This window comes from Pseudopipra pipra, chromosome 1, assembly GCF_036250125.1.
Source record: "Pseudopipra pipra isolate bDixPip1 chromosome 1, bDixPip1.hap1, whole genome shotgun sequence".
Lineage (NCBI taxonomy): Eukaryota > Metazoa > Chordata > Aves > Passeriformes > Pipridae > Pseudopipra > Pseudopipra pipra.
Window position 1 is genome coordinate 125,492,328 of NC_087549.1, and position 16,918 is coordinate 125,509,245.

Here is a 16,918-nt window from a genome sequence, read left to right on the forward strand (position 1 = left end):
CCAAAAAATTCATCAATTATACTTTAAGGGAAGGATTTTATCAATATTTACATCTTACTGATTCCCAGTATCTTCTAGAAAATTCCCACTTTCATCTCTCATGAGTTTTTACATTATCTAAGATAACTCTGGTTTTTTTCACATATATAAAATAATTACAAAACAAACTCCTTTAGAAAATTCACAAGATGGGCAGAATTTACAGTAAAATAAGTATATTACTCATTTAATTTTCATACTGAAAAACAGTTCCCTCATATCACTTCCACTTGGAAGTCATAGAACCCCCCCTATATTTCACATAAAATAGATGCCTCCAATATAAACCTTATACTTTACCTTTTTAGATAATTCTTGTTTATAAAGAAAGCTGTTCACCTGCAGTAATTCCATAACTGTTCTTCATTATACTTTATTAAGGTTAGAAAATTACATACATGTCCTAGTTTTTTAGTTGGTTAGAAAACAATTTTCAACTAGTATTAATTTAAAGTAATTGTTTTGTGGGATTCTAAGAACTTGTTTTCATTTCTACTCTTTGAACACTGAAATAAATTTTGCTCTAAGCAAACAATTGGCTCTGACAATGATTTGCCATTTCTAATAGATACATCAGTGGGAAACCTGGGAAGAAGACAGATTATCAGCATTTTTCAAATGAAGCTGCAAGTCACAGTAAAATCTATTTTGTGAAACTAATTAGAACATTGGAATACTTTTATTAGTAATTTCCCAAGTTTAATCTGGATCTAGTATTATATCATTATTCATATGTTTTGACACTCTAGGACACCAAAACAGGCTAAAGAATTTAAGAAAAAAAAAAAAATCACCAATACTCTTTTTTATTAATACTTTCTATCTGTTCATAATATTGAAAGTTATTGAAAGTTGAGGTGTTTTTTAAATTTTGTCCTGAACCTACACTATGGACCACTGAGTTCTTTCAAACTACCAAGAAAGCTAGATATTTCAGCAACCCTGAGGTCTTTCAAAGAGAAATTGTTTCTTTTAGACAATTAGTCACCAAATTTACAGTCAATTACTAACTTATCTGACCCTTACGAAGACCATTACTTTATATTAATATCTTTATTAACAATAGATGCAAAGAGCTGGGAAAGAAACCTCCAATAAATTACTTGGAAACATTGAAGTGGAGCCCATATTCTAACACCACTCTACATCACTACCAGAAAAAGTGCAAGAGCTGTATAATATTACCTTAAAGAAAATGAGAAAAGGATTTTACAATAAGAAAACTTACTTTTCAAATCTCATCAGTGAATATAGTATGCTACATACAATAGTTTTTTTAATGTAAATCTTTGTACAATATATCCATTGCAAAAAATACCTGCAGTAGGAGTTCTCCTTCCAGGATCTGCATCCCTTCTCCACACTTTGCCGTTCTACAGTTTTCCTGAATGCCATTTCTTTCTGGTCTTGTAGAGTTAGAAGATTTTAATGCAACTAGAACAAAGAAAGAAAAACGTTGAGCTATCTTTGAAAGGCTCATTAGAAATTTACATAATGATGTGTTATTTTGTGTAAGAAAAAATGTATTTAAAAGACGCCTATAAAGTCAATCTAATGAAAACTTCTGTTTCCATGTCAAACTTTTTCCTTACCTTTAGAGCTAACCTCCAAATTTGTCCTCCTTCTCCATTCTATACTATAATACTTTCACTACAGAAGCAGTATTACTGAAATCAATCCAAATCTCATTACTTTATACCTCTTTTTTTCCTTCTTGTCTTTACTGAAAGACTCACTTCTAGTCTGTCACTCTTGTGACAAACAAATGACACTTGTTTTCATACACCAACCTCCTATAACCTGACAACAGCTCTGTATTAAGGTATGAAAACAGCTGCACTTCTCTAATTTCAGACATCAAACTATGGTTCATCAGATACATAAACCTGCTCTAGACATAAAGCTCCCTTCAGGGAAAGGAAGGAAAGAAACGTGAACCCTAAATGCGCATTACACACTAAAGAACACAGAGAAAGGTATTTCAAACAAAAAGATTTGGGTTGGGGTTTCTTTTTTCTGTCACAGTTAAATTTTAAACAACTAAGCAAACTTTCCAATTTCAGATAAAATACTGTAACCATGAATCATCATTGTTCACGACACAAATACATCCAACTAAAAGAAAAAAATTACTCAGCAACTAAGAGATTGGCAATCAGACCATATTGCTAAAAGTTTCCCATCTCTGCATCCTTCCAATAAACAAGATGCTATCAAGTAAAATTAGTTACCAGCAGATCACCTATAACTCAGAATTTACCTACCTTACATAGTTCCAAAAAAGAGAGAAAGAAAGAAAGTCTTCAAATCTGAAATTAGTCTGAGTAGGTCTGCAATGCCTAAACAGCTTAAAATTACTTGAGCAATTGTACCTTAAACCTTTACCATAAAGCTAAAGGTCACCACCTGCCCCAACCCCAAAATTTCTAAGCTGCAAAGCAATGGAAATTTATAAAAACAACTGCACTTCCATAAAATACCATGGTTTATCTCACAGCCATGAGATATCCACCCTAAATTCCAACCAATTTTTCAACCTGCTGAAAACTTTCATTTTTCCACTGCTCAGAACTTTAGTCAAGAATCCTGAAGAACTTCTGTTCACTTGCTTTTAAACTATGCTAAATGATATTTTACACTACCTATAATGATGCCTTTCAGGTTTTTTTAAGCTATCACTGCAGCTAACAACTTTCAAGCCAGACAGTTTTCATTAAAATATCCCTCAAAGGCAGTGTAGATGAAAAACGTGTTCTAAAACGACATTAACTGAATAATCAGATCAGAATTTATCTAAGGGTTTGCTTTGAAATTTAAACCTTAATCCTGTTCTTCCTATCAGATAGTTAAAAAGTCCTGCAACAGACCACACAGAGTTGTAGTTGCAAATTCACTTTGAATTCAAGTGAATGGGATATGTAGCCAATTTTTTTTCCTGAGCATTATTTGAAAAGGATACCTAGAATATTCACTAAACACTAACAAAGTCCACAATCAGCAGAAGAAAACTTATTATCTTTTTATTTTATATTTTATGATTATTGAAAAAGCTCCATTCAGCTGTGGAAGTTGCAAGTAAAGATGCCTATCACACTTACCATTCTGAAAAATACCATATATAATTATATACAGGTGGTTTCTTTATCTTTTATAATGTCTTATGGAATAAAATCTGATAGATAAAATCTATCAATTGACAGAGCTCTAGAGCTCCAACACAGATGATGCACTGGTGGCTATATTCCTCCTAACTTTCTAAGCGTACAAGAGGTACACGTGAAGTTAAACATTTTCCTGAATTGGAACCTACACCTTTTGCAGAAATCAGAATGTGGGTGGAATCAAGCTGTTGTAAACTGAGGCAGATGGAAAATTGCTGACAATCTGGATTAATAAAAATGGAAGATACAGTGGAAATTAGAGCTGTATCCATCACTGGGTGTGTATAGCTCCTGAAAAAAAAAAAAAGGCAACAAATCCAAATTTACCTTGTTTTGACAGATAAATCACAGGCCTGTTAACACCTGTTACAAGCCGCCCAAGTCCCTGGCACTGAACAACCCTGGCTATGTGGATGCACACTAGCAATGTGTGGTTCTATACAGTCAAACTGAAGGCTACTAGAAACAAGGGACCTCACAGTAAGGTAGGGTCACCTTGCCAGGCAGTAATTCTGAACAGACGTGGTCACAGCACACAATGAAGTGGCCTCGGAAACATCAGCTGGAGATATAGTAACAGGTAATGAAAACAAGAACTAAATCTAAAAAGCAAAACTTATCCAAAGGTAATATTACAGTCAACATGACCTAGCTTAAAACAAGCCATGTGTTCTGGTAGTTCTCAGTCTATGTTACTCATGTCGTCAGACAAAATAATCCCAATGGTTCATTACTTTGTAATCTTTGAATCTTTGAATTAAGTACAACTCATTTTGGCCTATCCCCTCTTAATTTTCAGCCATGGGAAATTAAAACATGAATACTCCCACAGAGTAAATAGAAAAAATCTGTATACATACTCTAGAATACATTCACAATCAAATTACTTCTCAGAATTTCCCATTAATAACTTTAAATCAACAAAAATAAATCAAAGTTGTTCATACCTGTAAAAAACCAAACCAACCAAAAACAAACCCAAACCAAAACATATCTGTTACACAATTCTAGCAGGAGGGCTGGATTGTAAGCACCTGCTTTCCAAGTTAATGATTGTCATTTAATCCTATGTCCAGCAATAAGCATCATTTCCATTGCCTAGATTTCCCTGATTAGAAGTACAAGCTGAATCCCAAAGACAATAAAACTAGATAGTGACCTTTGATAGATTTTTTTAGACATAAAACAACGTTGTATTTTCTGGTACATTTCCTTCATAGTTGTGAAATGCTTTAGCACCCAAACCAGCAAATGTAAAAGACAGTCGGTTTTACATTTTATCTATAAAGATAAATTAAATAACAATGCTGACATCAATGTTTACCAGCTTCTTATCTCTGCTTCTAACTGTTACACTCAGGTGATAAGAGACTTGTATGGAGATGTAGTGTACTTTATTAGACTAACAGTATGTATTGGGGAAAAAAAAACCCAAGTCTGACATACAACTACTTCTTCAGGTCTGAAAGAGAATTCCAGCAACTGAGTTCCATCTACTGCCAAAAGCCATCAACAAAATTATATTCAATACCTAAGGACAAGAGGTATTAAGCAACCTTTCTTCTTTCCAGGGAACATCAGTCAGTTATACGAATGAATTATAAACAGCAGGCTGAATCAACTGATAATACATGATAGATTAATTTAATGAATTATCTGCCGAGATATTCAGAAGTTAATCTAATATGAGGAAAATTATTAAAAATATAAGTCTATGCACCATCTCATTTAACCTCCACGCTGTTCTCATAGAAAGGTCCTAGTCCAGGATGAAAAAGGCCTTTTTCACCTTCAAAAACTTGATCTCTAGGGATTATACTTAGTAGGTATGCTCCCCTCCCCCAGCTTCAACTCACAACCGGTGTCCTCTCGCTTCCAGGCTATAACTCCGGTTCTCAATGAGAGCCTTTGTCATGACTTCCTCACTTGACAGCCAGCTGCTCCAAAGTCCCAACTCCACTATTTCACCCATTTCAGCTTGCAAAATCAACGACCATGCAGCCACCTGTACCTATCAGAGCACTTTCAGGAGGAATCTTGTAAATGACGATTCCTTACTCTGTCACAGAGCAAGTGCAAATACACTCTACTGATTTCTTTGGCGGGCCTCTACCTGTACTAATTGTTCCAACCCTAATAAAGTAACTGGAGATGCAGAGAATTCAGCATAAGGTATATGTCAGCAACTATTGGCCATGTTTCTGATGGGCATTTATACAGAAGCCTGATTTAACACACAAATATTTGAGATGTCGACTTTACTATTACATTAAGAGAATAATATTAACAGTTAAACTGCTTAAAGTAATAGAGAGGCATTTAAAAACTGTTCCAGTTCCCCTTTTCATTAAAGAAGTGACAAACCTACAAATACTTATACAAATATTCAAAAGACATATCAGTAAAAATGAAATCTAATAAAAATGCCTCTAACATGCATGTGACTAATGCCTTATGCAATAGTCAGTTGTCTGTCCATAGAACAAGAGAGTGGTATTCATCACAGCATATATCAGGACACTGTCAATACTCAGCTCATCCAAACCAAGTTTATTATACCGTTTTCCTCAAATGCAGAAACTACTACAGTTGGAAAAAACCCCAAACAAACATTTTGCTTGAAAGCATCAGAAAGAACAAAATAAACAAGAAAAAATAATAAAAGCGGGGTTTTTTTCTGTGTTGAGTGAATAAAGAAGTTTTTCTGACATAAATCAAGAAAATACAACACATTTGCTAGTGCTCAGCCGTGGAGTCTGGAGATAATATTCTCCATTGAAACCTGAGCATTCGCAAACCAAATCTCTCTTCTTATTATCAAAGGAGTGAAGAAATGTATGATTAAACTTTCCATCTCAAAATTCATCTAAACCTGCCTCGTGTTATTAGAGTGGTGAATATAAACCGTTTCAGCAACTGCTGGCTGAAAAGCTTCACAGAAACCATCCCAAGATACTCTGTGGTTAGAACTTTTTCTTTTTGCTACATTTTCTTCACCAAAGCAAAAGCATAGTAAATAGTTTTAGAGGAGCCAGAGTAGCTCACTGCAGAGAGGTATAGAGAATGGAAAATCAAAATGGTAAGCTTTAACCAGACCTTTTAAAATCATATTGACATGCAACAAATTTCTTTAAATCTGGCTCAAGATAATTTTTACTTTTAGGTGAATGACCTCTTCTAGGCTAAAACTGTATTAAAGTAACACTTGCCTAATATCACAAGTATATTGCTAGCACATCAGTCATGCAGTCCTGAAATTTAATCTTAAAAAGGTTCACAGAACTGCTGTATACCTAATCTTGGCACAGCTTCCACAATTTGGCCAAACAGGTCAAAGTTTGCAGTCAAAGCCAATTGAGACTGTTTCATAACCTTTTCAGTAGATTTATAAATTCTACTAGTCTGTTCTGAATTACTTTAAAAAAACCAACAGTTCTCTTGAGGGGGGTGGTCTTACTCACTTCAGCAACAAATGCTAACCCTCAACATGAAGTTCACCAGCCAAAACAAGACAAGGAGGGCACTGCTGAGAAAACAGAGATTAATATTAAACTCTTGCCTAATCATTAACATAAGATGAACTGTTTATACTGCCAAAAGATCAATTTTACGTGGAAAAAAATATTATATATACCTACATTTTGCACCTGCAATCTCTGACACTGTAAAGGCAAAAATGTTTATAGAAGTTAAGTGACATGAAGAAAAAATGCAATTAGTTTTCTAGAAAGATAAAAGATGCATTGACTGCACATTTTGCAAATAGCTACATTTCTATATAGCAGAAACTCTACATTTCACTAATAAAACTTCTGAAGGATTGCTTCATATTCAGAGATACAAGAGAAAATAAATACAATTCAGAATTATCATACCTGTAGCTCTAAAGTTTTAGTTATGCTACACAAAGAGGCAAGATGAACTTCTCTGTAGGCTGCATGTACAAATAAAATGTGTTACATGTATTGGCGGCAAGTTTTCACTCTATTTTTCATACTTAAATTTTCCATTTACTATTTTTCATTTATGAATTCTGAGTAGCTTTCAAGATAGCTTTACAATGGGTCATGTGGATGGAGAAATGTATAAGAACATGCATATTCCATTACTATCAAACCTCCAAAATGTAAATACATTAATAAAAATGTAAAAAATACATCACTTTTCTGACACAGTCCAGAGCAATATCGGCAGAAAACAACTTACAAAAGTAGTCATGGAAGTTGAATTACCAGATTTTGTAAAAATAAGAAAAATGAAGGTGATAATGTACATTTGGAAGTGACTAGTAACAAAAGATACCTTTTTTCCTCTTAAGCATCAGTGAATGCACCAATTATGACAATATTAATTATTGTCATACTAATTCTTATAACACTAATAATATATTTTAAAACAGAAAAGTTACCAATAAAACATAGGCAGGAGCTGCCTATGTTTTCCAGAAAAAAAGCCAAAATAGCTTATAAAACTAGTAACAACCAACCTTCAGCCTCAGAAGACACAGTACTTTGATTTATGAGCATATTTTCAGCTAATGTGGAGACATATAAACATGTCTACATACTTAGGGAAAGCAAATGAAAGAACCATTGAGCCACAAATGACAGGTATTTCTTGATTTGGCCTCAAAGAAATCATTCATGGTTCAAGAGAGAAACTGCCAAGAAGCACCTATCACAAGAGGATAAATCATCCCACCGTGAATATTTTAAAGAAATATTAGTAGGTTATGTAGGTTGGTGAAGGAAATAAAAAAGAGACTGGGGGGAAATAACACTTTTGCCAGAATAAGTTTTAACAAGTAAGATTAAAATTAATTAATTTTCACTAATCAAAAAATGAGAAAGGAACAAGGGTAAAAAGTAAGTGGTCAGGTTCTGGGCAGTTGAGAGTCAATAACTTAACTTCTGTACAGATATAGATTGCCTACTAACCTACAAGTCTAGAAATCAAGAATTTCTATGTGTGCAGACTTTGTGCAAGTGACTCAAAACAGAGCCCCACGGTGCCACAGACCTGCACTGTACATATTGCAATTTCTGCGCATGTGCACTTCTCCACTTTCTTTATAACTCAAATTCAAACCCAGTAAAATGCAAACTCATCAGCTACACAATCAGACATGGCAGAGAGAGCACAAGTCTACCCAGCTGTGAGGATGTTCAAGTATACAATAACTTTTACTTAAAGGAGAAAGAAATGTAGGATTTGCCCAAAGATGCTTAGGCTCAAGAGAAGAGGAGAAAAAGGAAATTTTCATCTCTAAAGCAGATGATTCCATAGGTTAAATGTGTCTTAATACAAAAGGTTTTGACAGAAACTATTAGGAAGCTTTAGTGAATGCCACCAAAGCACTACTACAATAAGTCTGTATACGTTTGCTAGACTACAGAGAAATATTTATACTTCTGGTATAATCAAGATAAAGAACTTTCAATATTAAGAAACTTTCTATTATTAAGAACTCTAACATGTCGCAGACCGTGGATGAAAATACAAACCAAAAATAAACTGTTCTGTCAGCATTGGACTGAAATTACTCAAGGTACAGCTTCAGAACTTCCCAAGGGCCCTGCTGTACTTACACTTCAGACATGTCTTCATACATATTTTACACTCAACAAGAGAAAAGCACAAGAAGTGGTACACATTACTTGAACTGCTGCAGGAGTCTAAAATAGTCTCTTCATTGCAATCAATATATAACGAATATACATGAGGAATAAAAACAGGACACAGCATTTTTCTCAATGCCAAGTACCATGGTTTCTGAATGTGTGATATTTGAGAATCACCCAACAAAACCCATCTAATTTTAAAATGACCTTGGGTTTCCGCTACTATACAAAAAAGGTCCAAAGTGCAAAATATTATTTTTCATTTATCTGTGATCAAATACTATGCTTAAATATTTTAGCACAAAAGCTATTTTTGGCATAAGGAAGTCTGTTGCTTGCCCTTTCAAAATTGACATGTCTGTGAGTTCAGATCAGTTTTACTTGTTTTCCAGGTCTATGGCAAGGATACATTTCCAATGTTCAGAGTTATAAATCATAAAACGGACAAAAACTTGGCAGGATTAGACCTTTTTTTGTACCTAAACTTCAATCAAATTTCCCTGGCCAAGACTCAAATGGAGCCACAAATTTCCCAGAAATTACATTTCTGGATCACAAGATTATTTATGAGATAGTAAATGAGCACACAGTTCTACCACTGAAGAAAAAAAATCACTTTTTTGAATCTAATTTTGCTGCTTGGTAAAATTTATCAACACCAACAACAAACAGAAGCAGAAAAAAAAAACTTTGAAAAAATTCAAAACACTTCTGTACAACTGCTGTTGATAAACCACCATATGGAATACTGTAGCACATTATTTTAATTCGCCTTTAGTCCGGTTTTGATATTTTCTATTTGAACATAGTATGTATTTGAATACATATCTTTTACAGAATAAGGTTTTAATTTAAATTTGCCATTTAATTTTTTTATTAAATTATATATATAGAAAAAAAGAAACAAACCCATATCAGCCACTTTTTAAAATATCTTGAAAATTCACAAGGTGAACCAGCAAGCTGGCAACTTGCTTTTTTATACCAATGTAAAATTACGTGTCTAATGAGCCACAATTTAAATCATAAAAACTCGTTTATAATAAAACAAGGAGACATATTTAAATAGTTGGTTGTGCTAACAAGCCATTGTTCAGCTAAGTGCATAACTACACGTGTAAATACCAAACAGGAGGAAGAAAACCATAAACGCTTTCTTTCTAGCACCTGAAATATGGGGAAGCCTGTATGAAACATCTCTAATTTTCCCTAGCATTATTTTTATACCAGCAGAAAGCCTATCAGAAGAAATGAACTTTAACCTCCCCCTCCTATGGAAAGCTGAATAGGTAACAGCAGGTAACCAGGACAGGAATTAGATCTTACCTAATGAGTTTATTTGTGATGGGCTAAATGTATAGCAACTTCCTGAGCCAGAATTTGCACAAGATACTGGGTTTCCACTGCTATTTTGGAGAAACATCAAAACTTCATGGTTAAATATCCTGAAAGAATGATGTTTTAACTGCAACAGTATGCAAAAGTGACAGCTGTCTTTCCCCACGGCTTTAGTCATGATAGCATTTTTAGACAGCAGAACTATGTATCCAAAAACAAGAAAGGCAATAAACAGTGCAGCATCCATGGCTTAGGTATATTTTTCACGTGGTAACAGCCACTATTATACTTTTCAAATAAATATAGGATTGTAAGATACATTACAGTGTATATATGGGGCAGAGTAGGTGGTGGGCGGGCAGAAAAGAGAAAGACTGAAAGGCTGAAGGACTGAAGGAGGAAGTTATCAAAAATATGCCTAAAAGTTGAGAGGATGGATGGTTTTGTGGCTCTGACATCGTCTTCCTATGTGATGTGGTAGAAATCAAACAGGCATCATACATTTCAATTCCTGAACTATAAAACTGGAAAAAGTGCACTTTAGCTCCAGCAGCACTGCAAGGATAAATTAAGATTTAGAAGTTCAGATTCTCAGTTTGGAAGAGATTTTAGTGCCCCCTCTGAAAATCATATTAGATAACCAATAGTTTAAAGCTTACAATTGCACAGTATTTCAATATCATCTTTCCTGACAGTTTTGGTTTGCTATGCTGAGCTGTAAAGTTTATGAATTCAAGACCTATGAATGTTTATAGTCTCAATATAATAAACAAGGTAAAAATTTCAATGGATTTCTGCACAGGGAGCCAAAAAAACGGAAAAAAGGTTGGACTGGCACTTTTACTGAACACTGTGCTTAGGAGGTCGCACAGGACAGAGGTCTGTATTTCTGATCAAGCATCAGAAAACAGAAATAGCAACAGCAAGCATTATATAACTTATGTTGCTAAGGGTTAGACTGTGACGCAAAGGAAAACTATATTTTATTCATTATGACCCCTAGGAGGAGGGAAAGAGACAGGCAAGGAATGCTGCAAAGAAAGGAAACTGGAGCAAATAGACTAAACTAGAAGAAGAGGACTTGGGGGGAAACAGGAACCTCTGCCCCTATCATTTGCTCTCCCCCATAGGGATTCATTTCACAGAGGGCCTGTTTTAGTCTGTCCACAAGTGAACCTGACATAGGTGGTCTGATAAAACCACAGACAAATCATGGGTTTAAGTTTTACAAATTTTATTCCATTAATTCTAATATTAGAGGATTTTATACTAACTACGAAAATGTACCTTAGATACAACGAGTACTAACACAAGCCTGATACTGGGACAACTCTTTTACTCATCTTTCAGAAACATAATTGCTTAACTGAGTTGGACATGTATGAAGACAGACACAGTAAACATAAAGCAAAAGGCTATTATTTTGATTAATGCATTACCAGGGTCATCTATCAGCTCTCACAGACAGAACATTTTTTCAATATCACAAAAGTATTTTAACATATTTTATTTTTTTAAGATTCTAAAATACAGTTTTACTTAGTATTTAAATAATCACTCTAGTCAAGGCTCTACTCCCAATAATACAGAAACTATATGTTCTTTTCATAGCATGAGCTTTTTAGTAAACCAAAAGCTACATAATATTGTCTTAATGTTTTTAATACTTCCATTCTACTTTTAATAAACTGCCTCAGAAATCAAGACAGATACCAGAAGTGACTATGTGACTCGTGTGGACTTGCAGAATTTTTTTGGTTGGGGAGAGGAGGAGTTCGGGGGTGTCGAGGGTTTAGGGTTTTTTTTCCTGTGGTGGGGTATTTTTGTTTGTTTTTAAACTATTTATAAATACAACTTTTTCTGAGACTGTGGTAGCACAAGGGACCTTTCTAGAGTTGTGACACTACCTAGCCATGGAGCTCATAGGGGATCGATGATGTGTTGTTGCAGTACCTTGTATCACCACAATTTAAAAGGGATTTCCATCTGTTTCCACATAACTTGATTCCACAGTTTTACAGAAAATATGATACTTTGCTAGATGCATAGAACGAATGGCCCATTTCACTGATTCTTGATTTTACATACGTTCCTTTCTTGTCTAGGAATTCCATATATTCTTATTTCTAAATCAACTGATATTTGAAAGGTAGTACAGAAGTAATTACCATTTCCTTTCAAAATGTTTTTTTAAGTATATTCAACCTTCACCACATCTGAAATGCCATTAGAAAGCTAAGCTGGAAGATGCAACATTTTCAGACAATAACTCCTGTTATACTTAAGAGGGACCACATCACCACAGTAAATATTTAGTTAAATCTCAAGAATGTTTAGTTCCTCCTTTTTCTTTAACCCCTCCCTGAAACTCTAGTAGGGCTTATTTTGATAATAGAAATCTTCACATTTCCAGTGATCATTTTATTGTGTCCAGCTTATTCCTATGTCCTCCTGTGGCAACACTGCCCATTAACTTCAACAGCTCTTCTCTCTTCTGAGTGTTAACCTACCTGGTATATTCACAGGCAGGAATAATAATCCCTGGCCTGCATTAGGCCATGCTAACTGTGAGAAACTCAGAGTCCTCTCCTGTAATATACACTCTCTGGGTCTTCTTTCTACCTGTTAGAATTATATACATAAGACTCTAACTTGATTTTTCAAACTGAATGACATCTCTCTCTCAAATCTTCCGGAAATCTCTTTTTTTGAAACTGAATTTAATAAATGGAGTAACCATGCTTTACAGGAATGTACCAGTCAACACTATCTCCAAGATTGCTTAAAAAAATCTACCAAAATCTTCAGAAGGGAGAAACAAAAGACAGCTAAGTCCTACTTAATGAAAAATCCTCCCTATCACCGTATTTTAGTCCCACCAGAAAAGCTGAAACAAGAACAATTACAAGTTTACAAAAATACTTTTATCGGTATTTATTAACTGTAGCTACTGAAGTGAAAAACATTCATAACATTTTAGTTTAGCCAGTTATTGTCTGGCTCCCAGACTTCTGAAAACAGTTACATAATAGGAAATACTGTTTTAACATGGACAATTGCAGTGGAGATGGATATGGCTATAGGCCAGAGTACTGTACAACAACGACAGAAGGCCAGATCCGCATGAAGGATCTGATATATGAAATTTGGGGTACTATACCCAGTATAATCACAATCTAAATACCATACGTACTTCAGTTTCCTAAGTTCCACTGTAAGCCCCACCATGCATAGCTGCCATAACTCTCTCTGGATGGTAAGGAATGGCTTGGCACCCCCCTCATTCTGACCCCAAGCACTGTGCAGAAACTGGATTTCTCATGACTCTCCCCCCATATGGCATAAATCCAGGTTCTTCTGACAGCTGGCAGCCACTGATTCTTTTATAAGTCTGGAGAAAATTACATAGCTCTTTTTTACAGTATTGGGATTTAACCCCAGGTTTTATTCATTCCTCTGCTACAGGTGGTTCCCACTCCTTTCTTTTCCACTGTAGGAGAAGTCTTAAAGCTGGGGTTACAGGTAATAACTATTCTTCCTGTTGAAAATTAACTATCATACAGAAAAGAATTTAAAAACCCTAAAAAAACCCCCAAAAAACCAAAACCATCTCTCAAGTCTGAAAGTTAAAAATCAGAAAGCAGGTTCACATCTGGGGCACTGACTACAAAATACAAGGTCAATTCCTGATCCAGTCCTTGTTGAAACAGCCATTCCACTCTGTTATGGCATGGATGTTTCATGGGAAATGCATAACCTTGTCTAGAACATTCAGTTTCCAAAAGACTTTAGATCTAGTAAGGTAATAAAGAGAAATCAGAAATCATATAAAAGGCAGCATACTGAATTAATCTTGACAGCATATTTCTTATGTTGTAAAAGGTGGTTTTTATAGGTAAGGCTACAACACCAGTAAGGATATCTGCCCTCAAAGTGGACACTGCAACAGAGAATTGGCAATCACTGATATTGGCTTCCACATAGAAAAAACAAACAGAAACAAGCTTAGAGCCAAAATTTGATTGCAGTGTTATTTATAATGAATGGAATAATATGCATATATTTGCTTATGAACACCTGCGTGATATTAAATTTGTTTTTACAGTTACACAGATTTTTCACATTCTTACCAAGATAAATGTACTTTGCTTCAAAATTTCAGTTAGAAGTTTGTGCCATGCCTTTATCAAGATTCATATTAGAGTAAGCACAAATTAACTCATACTTTAATGGTGCCATCTGTCATTTTTTTTGTATTCTGCTGCCAAAGCAGCGGAAGATCAAATGAAATAAAATCTAAACATGAGGTTTCATTTACCCTGCCACAAGAAATAATGTTCAAGGTGGCAAAGACAGATCTGTTTAATAATTATGTATTTTCTGCTAAATTGTTCCATATGCTTAGAATATTTGTGATGTAGTCTTGAAGAAAAGCAAAAGCACTTCTGGTAGTTAAGCAGCTCCCCCCTAAAATATGCATCAACTTATCTTTGTACAATTGATTCTTAGGTAAAAAGATTTACATTAACTGTTTCTGCTTACTATGTTCACCAGAAAAAACCCCCGATACATAGTTACAGAAATATAAGCATTTACACCTTAACAATGTAAAATTTAAGCAAAACCAGTGCAAAAATACTTTGAAATACGTTGTTGACAATTTCATTCAATTCACTCCATCTGCTTTACTAGGTCATTTGAATTATTAATAACATTTACAAATATATCCCTTTGACAACTGTCATTAATGAAAATATATGTTTTTATATAAAATAATCCGGTTCCAGCTATTCACCATATTTGTTTAATCTTTTAATAGAAACTAAATTTTGCCTCCATGTTTAAGACATTTGTTTTAGTTCTAAAATTAATCCATCTAATTAAAGACTAGCTTTGATAAAACAGAATGAGAATCTATTATTAGCTTTAACATGTTAGTGAGGGAGATGAATATAGGACAGATTACGAGATGACACAGAGCTCTCTGTGGGATTCAGATGGTGACGGTTACTGAGAGGAACACCACTTCCTTCCTGCATCCCAGCCCTTTATGCAGGAGGATTCTGAACTCATCAAGACTTTTTTAATTAGTGGTTGTAAATTACAGCGTATTCTGATAATATTTTTTTTTCAAATATATTGCCACTATGAAGTGTTTTGTACAAATGAGTACTGATTGATTCCAGGCACAGTTTCATCCTAATTGTCATAACCTTACAGTACTAAAGGAGGAACAGCAACGGGAGAATTTTTGGCAAAAGTTTAGATGCATCAACATTACTGCCTTGCACATCACCATTTCTGTAACACAACTGCAAATCACAACTTAAGGATTTAATAAATCACATAAATTTATAAAAGGAAATAGAAGTATGTTTCCATTTCTAAGCAGTTTTCATCTCTGTTGGAGAAGAGCTTGATCACACAAACAAATAAATTTTTGATACAGTTTATTAATTCTGCAGCTTCAGATATCTGCATTCCAAATGAATATTAAGCTGAATGACTCTCATTCTTATAGCAAAATACAAGTAATAAGATGGAAAGAAATATTCAAACAAAACAACTAGGCTGTGCAAGGCCGTTTGAAAAGCTCATGATTTATGCTATTTTACCAATTTAGGAAAAGTGAAACGAGCCTGTAGTGTTTCCAGTTTTGTGGTATATATGTATATCATCTACTGAGCAAAATAATTTTAAATTGACCCTGCTAAAAGCATGACTGGTCTCTCAGGTATGTTTAAACACAAAAATTCAAGTGCAGAAAGGAAATTAAGGCGGCATATCACTAGTAATGACTATACTAGTGTGTGAGCAGAGCATGGTACTGACATGTACAAAGATAAAATAGCAGGTGCGATAAAAATGGTCTGTTTTGCACAAAGCATACACATAATCTCTGAAATGGAACTGATCTTGTTCACTGTTACAAAAGATAGACAAAATCGTCAGGCGCTTCTCCTTCAGGACAGCTTGGCTTTCCAAGGAAGACAAAAAGTTATATTGCTATGAACTTTCCTAGCCTACTTCTATTTTTAGCAACCAAAGAAGTTATTAAAAAATAGTGTCTACAGTATATCAGATTTGTTTTCCTGCTCTATGCATGGAAGGCTGTGAAAACTATTAATACTTGTCTCTTTCCTCAAGGATAACTGCCATAAATAAACTATAGGGAATTCCTTTCTTATGAAAGGAATGGGTGTTTAGTCTACTTAGTACTGTAGTAATTTACAGCTTTCTGCTTTTATGTACCAAATGGTATTTCCATCCTTAGATCCTAGAGCCAAAAAAATCTACTCTTTCATTCCAAACATTTAGCAGTATTACACAATGCATACATAAACATAGAGCTGCCAGACTTGCAGAATAAATTCAATTGACAAATACTTCACATCCAACCTGGAAGCAACTTACTCTGCAAGTACACCAGCAAAAACTTTTGCTACAAACAATTCATCCAGCCCATAAAACAAAAAAAATCACAACTGATTACAACTTTCATTGTTGCATGGCATAAACATACAAAAATAACCAGTCTCTATAAAATAATTTATTATTTGCATCTCTTAGTTCCATTTATCTTATGCACATAACTTTCTTATACAGAAGCTCCAAGTGAGGTGGCAATCTTTAAGTTCAATTTGAGAAACATGTAGTCCATTATCATATTGAGAAAGTAGACAGCAACTTTTATTTTCAGACATGTATGTAGAAAAGGTGATGCTGTAGCAATCTCTAAAATATAATAGCCCTCCCAAA

The 16,918-nt window shown here is 34.5% G+C and overlaps 1 protein-coding gene across 1 annotated transcript in view; it reads right to left on the reverse strand.

The window, feature by feature from the left end:
* Positions 1-16,918, reverse strand: part of AHR (aryl hydrocarbon receptor) — a 59,352-nt gene that overhangs the window by 21,193 nt on the left and 21,241 nt on the right. The window contains 1 exon segment of the mRNA XM_064675828.1: positions 1,358-1,473. Within this exon segment, the coding sequence (XP_064531898.1) occupies positions 1,358-1,473 (116 nt within the window).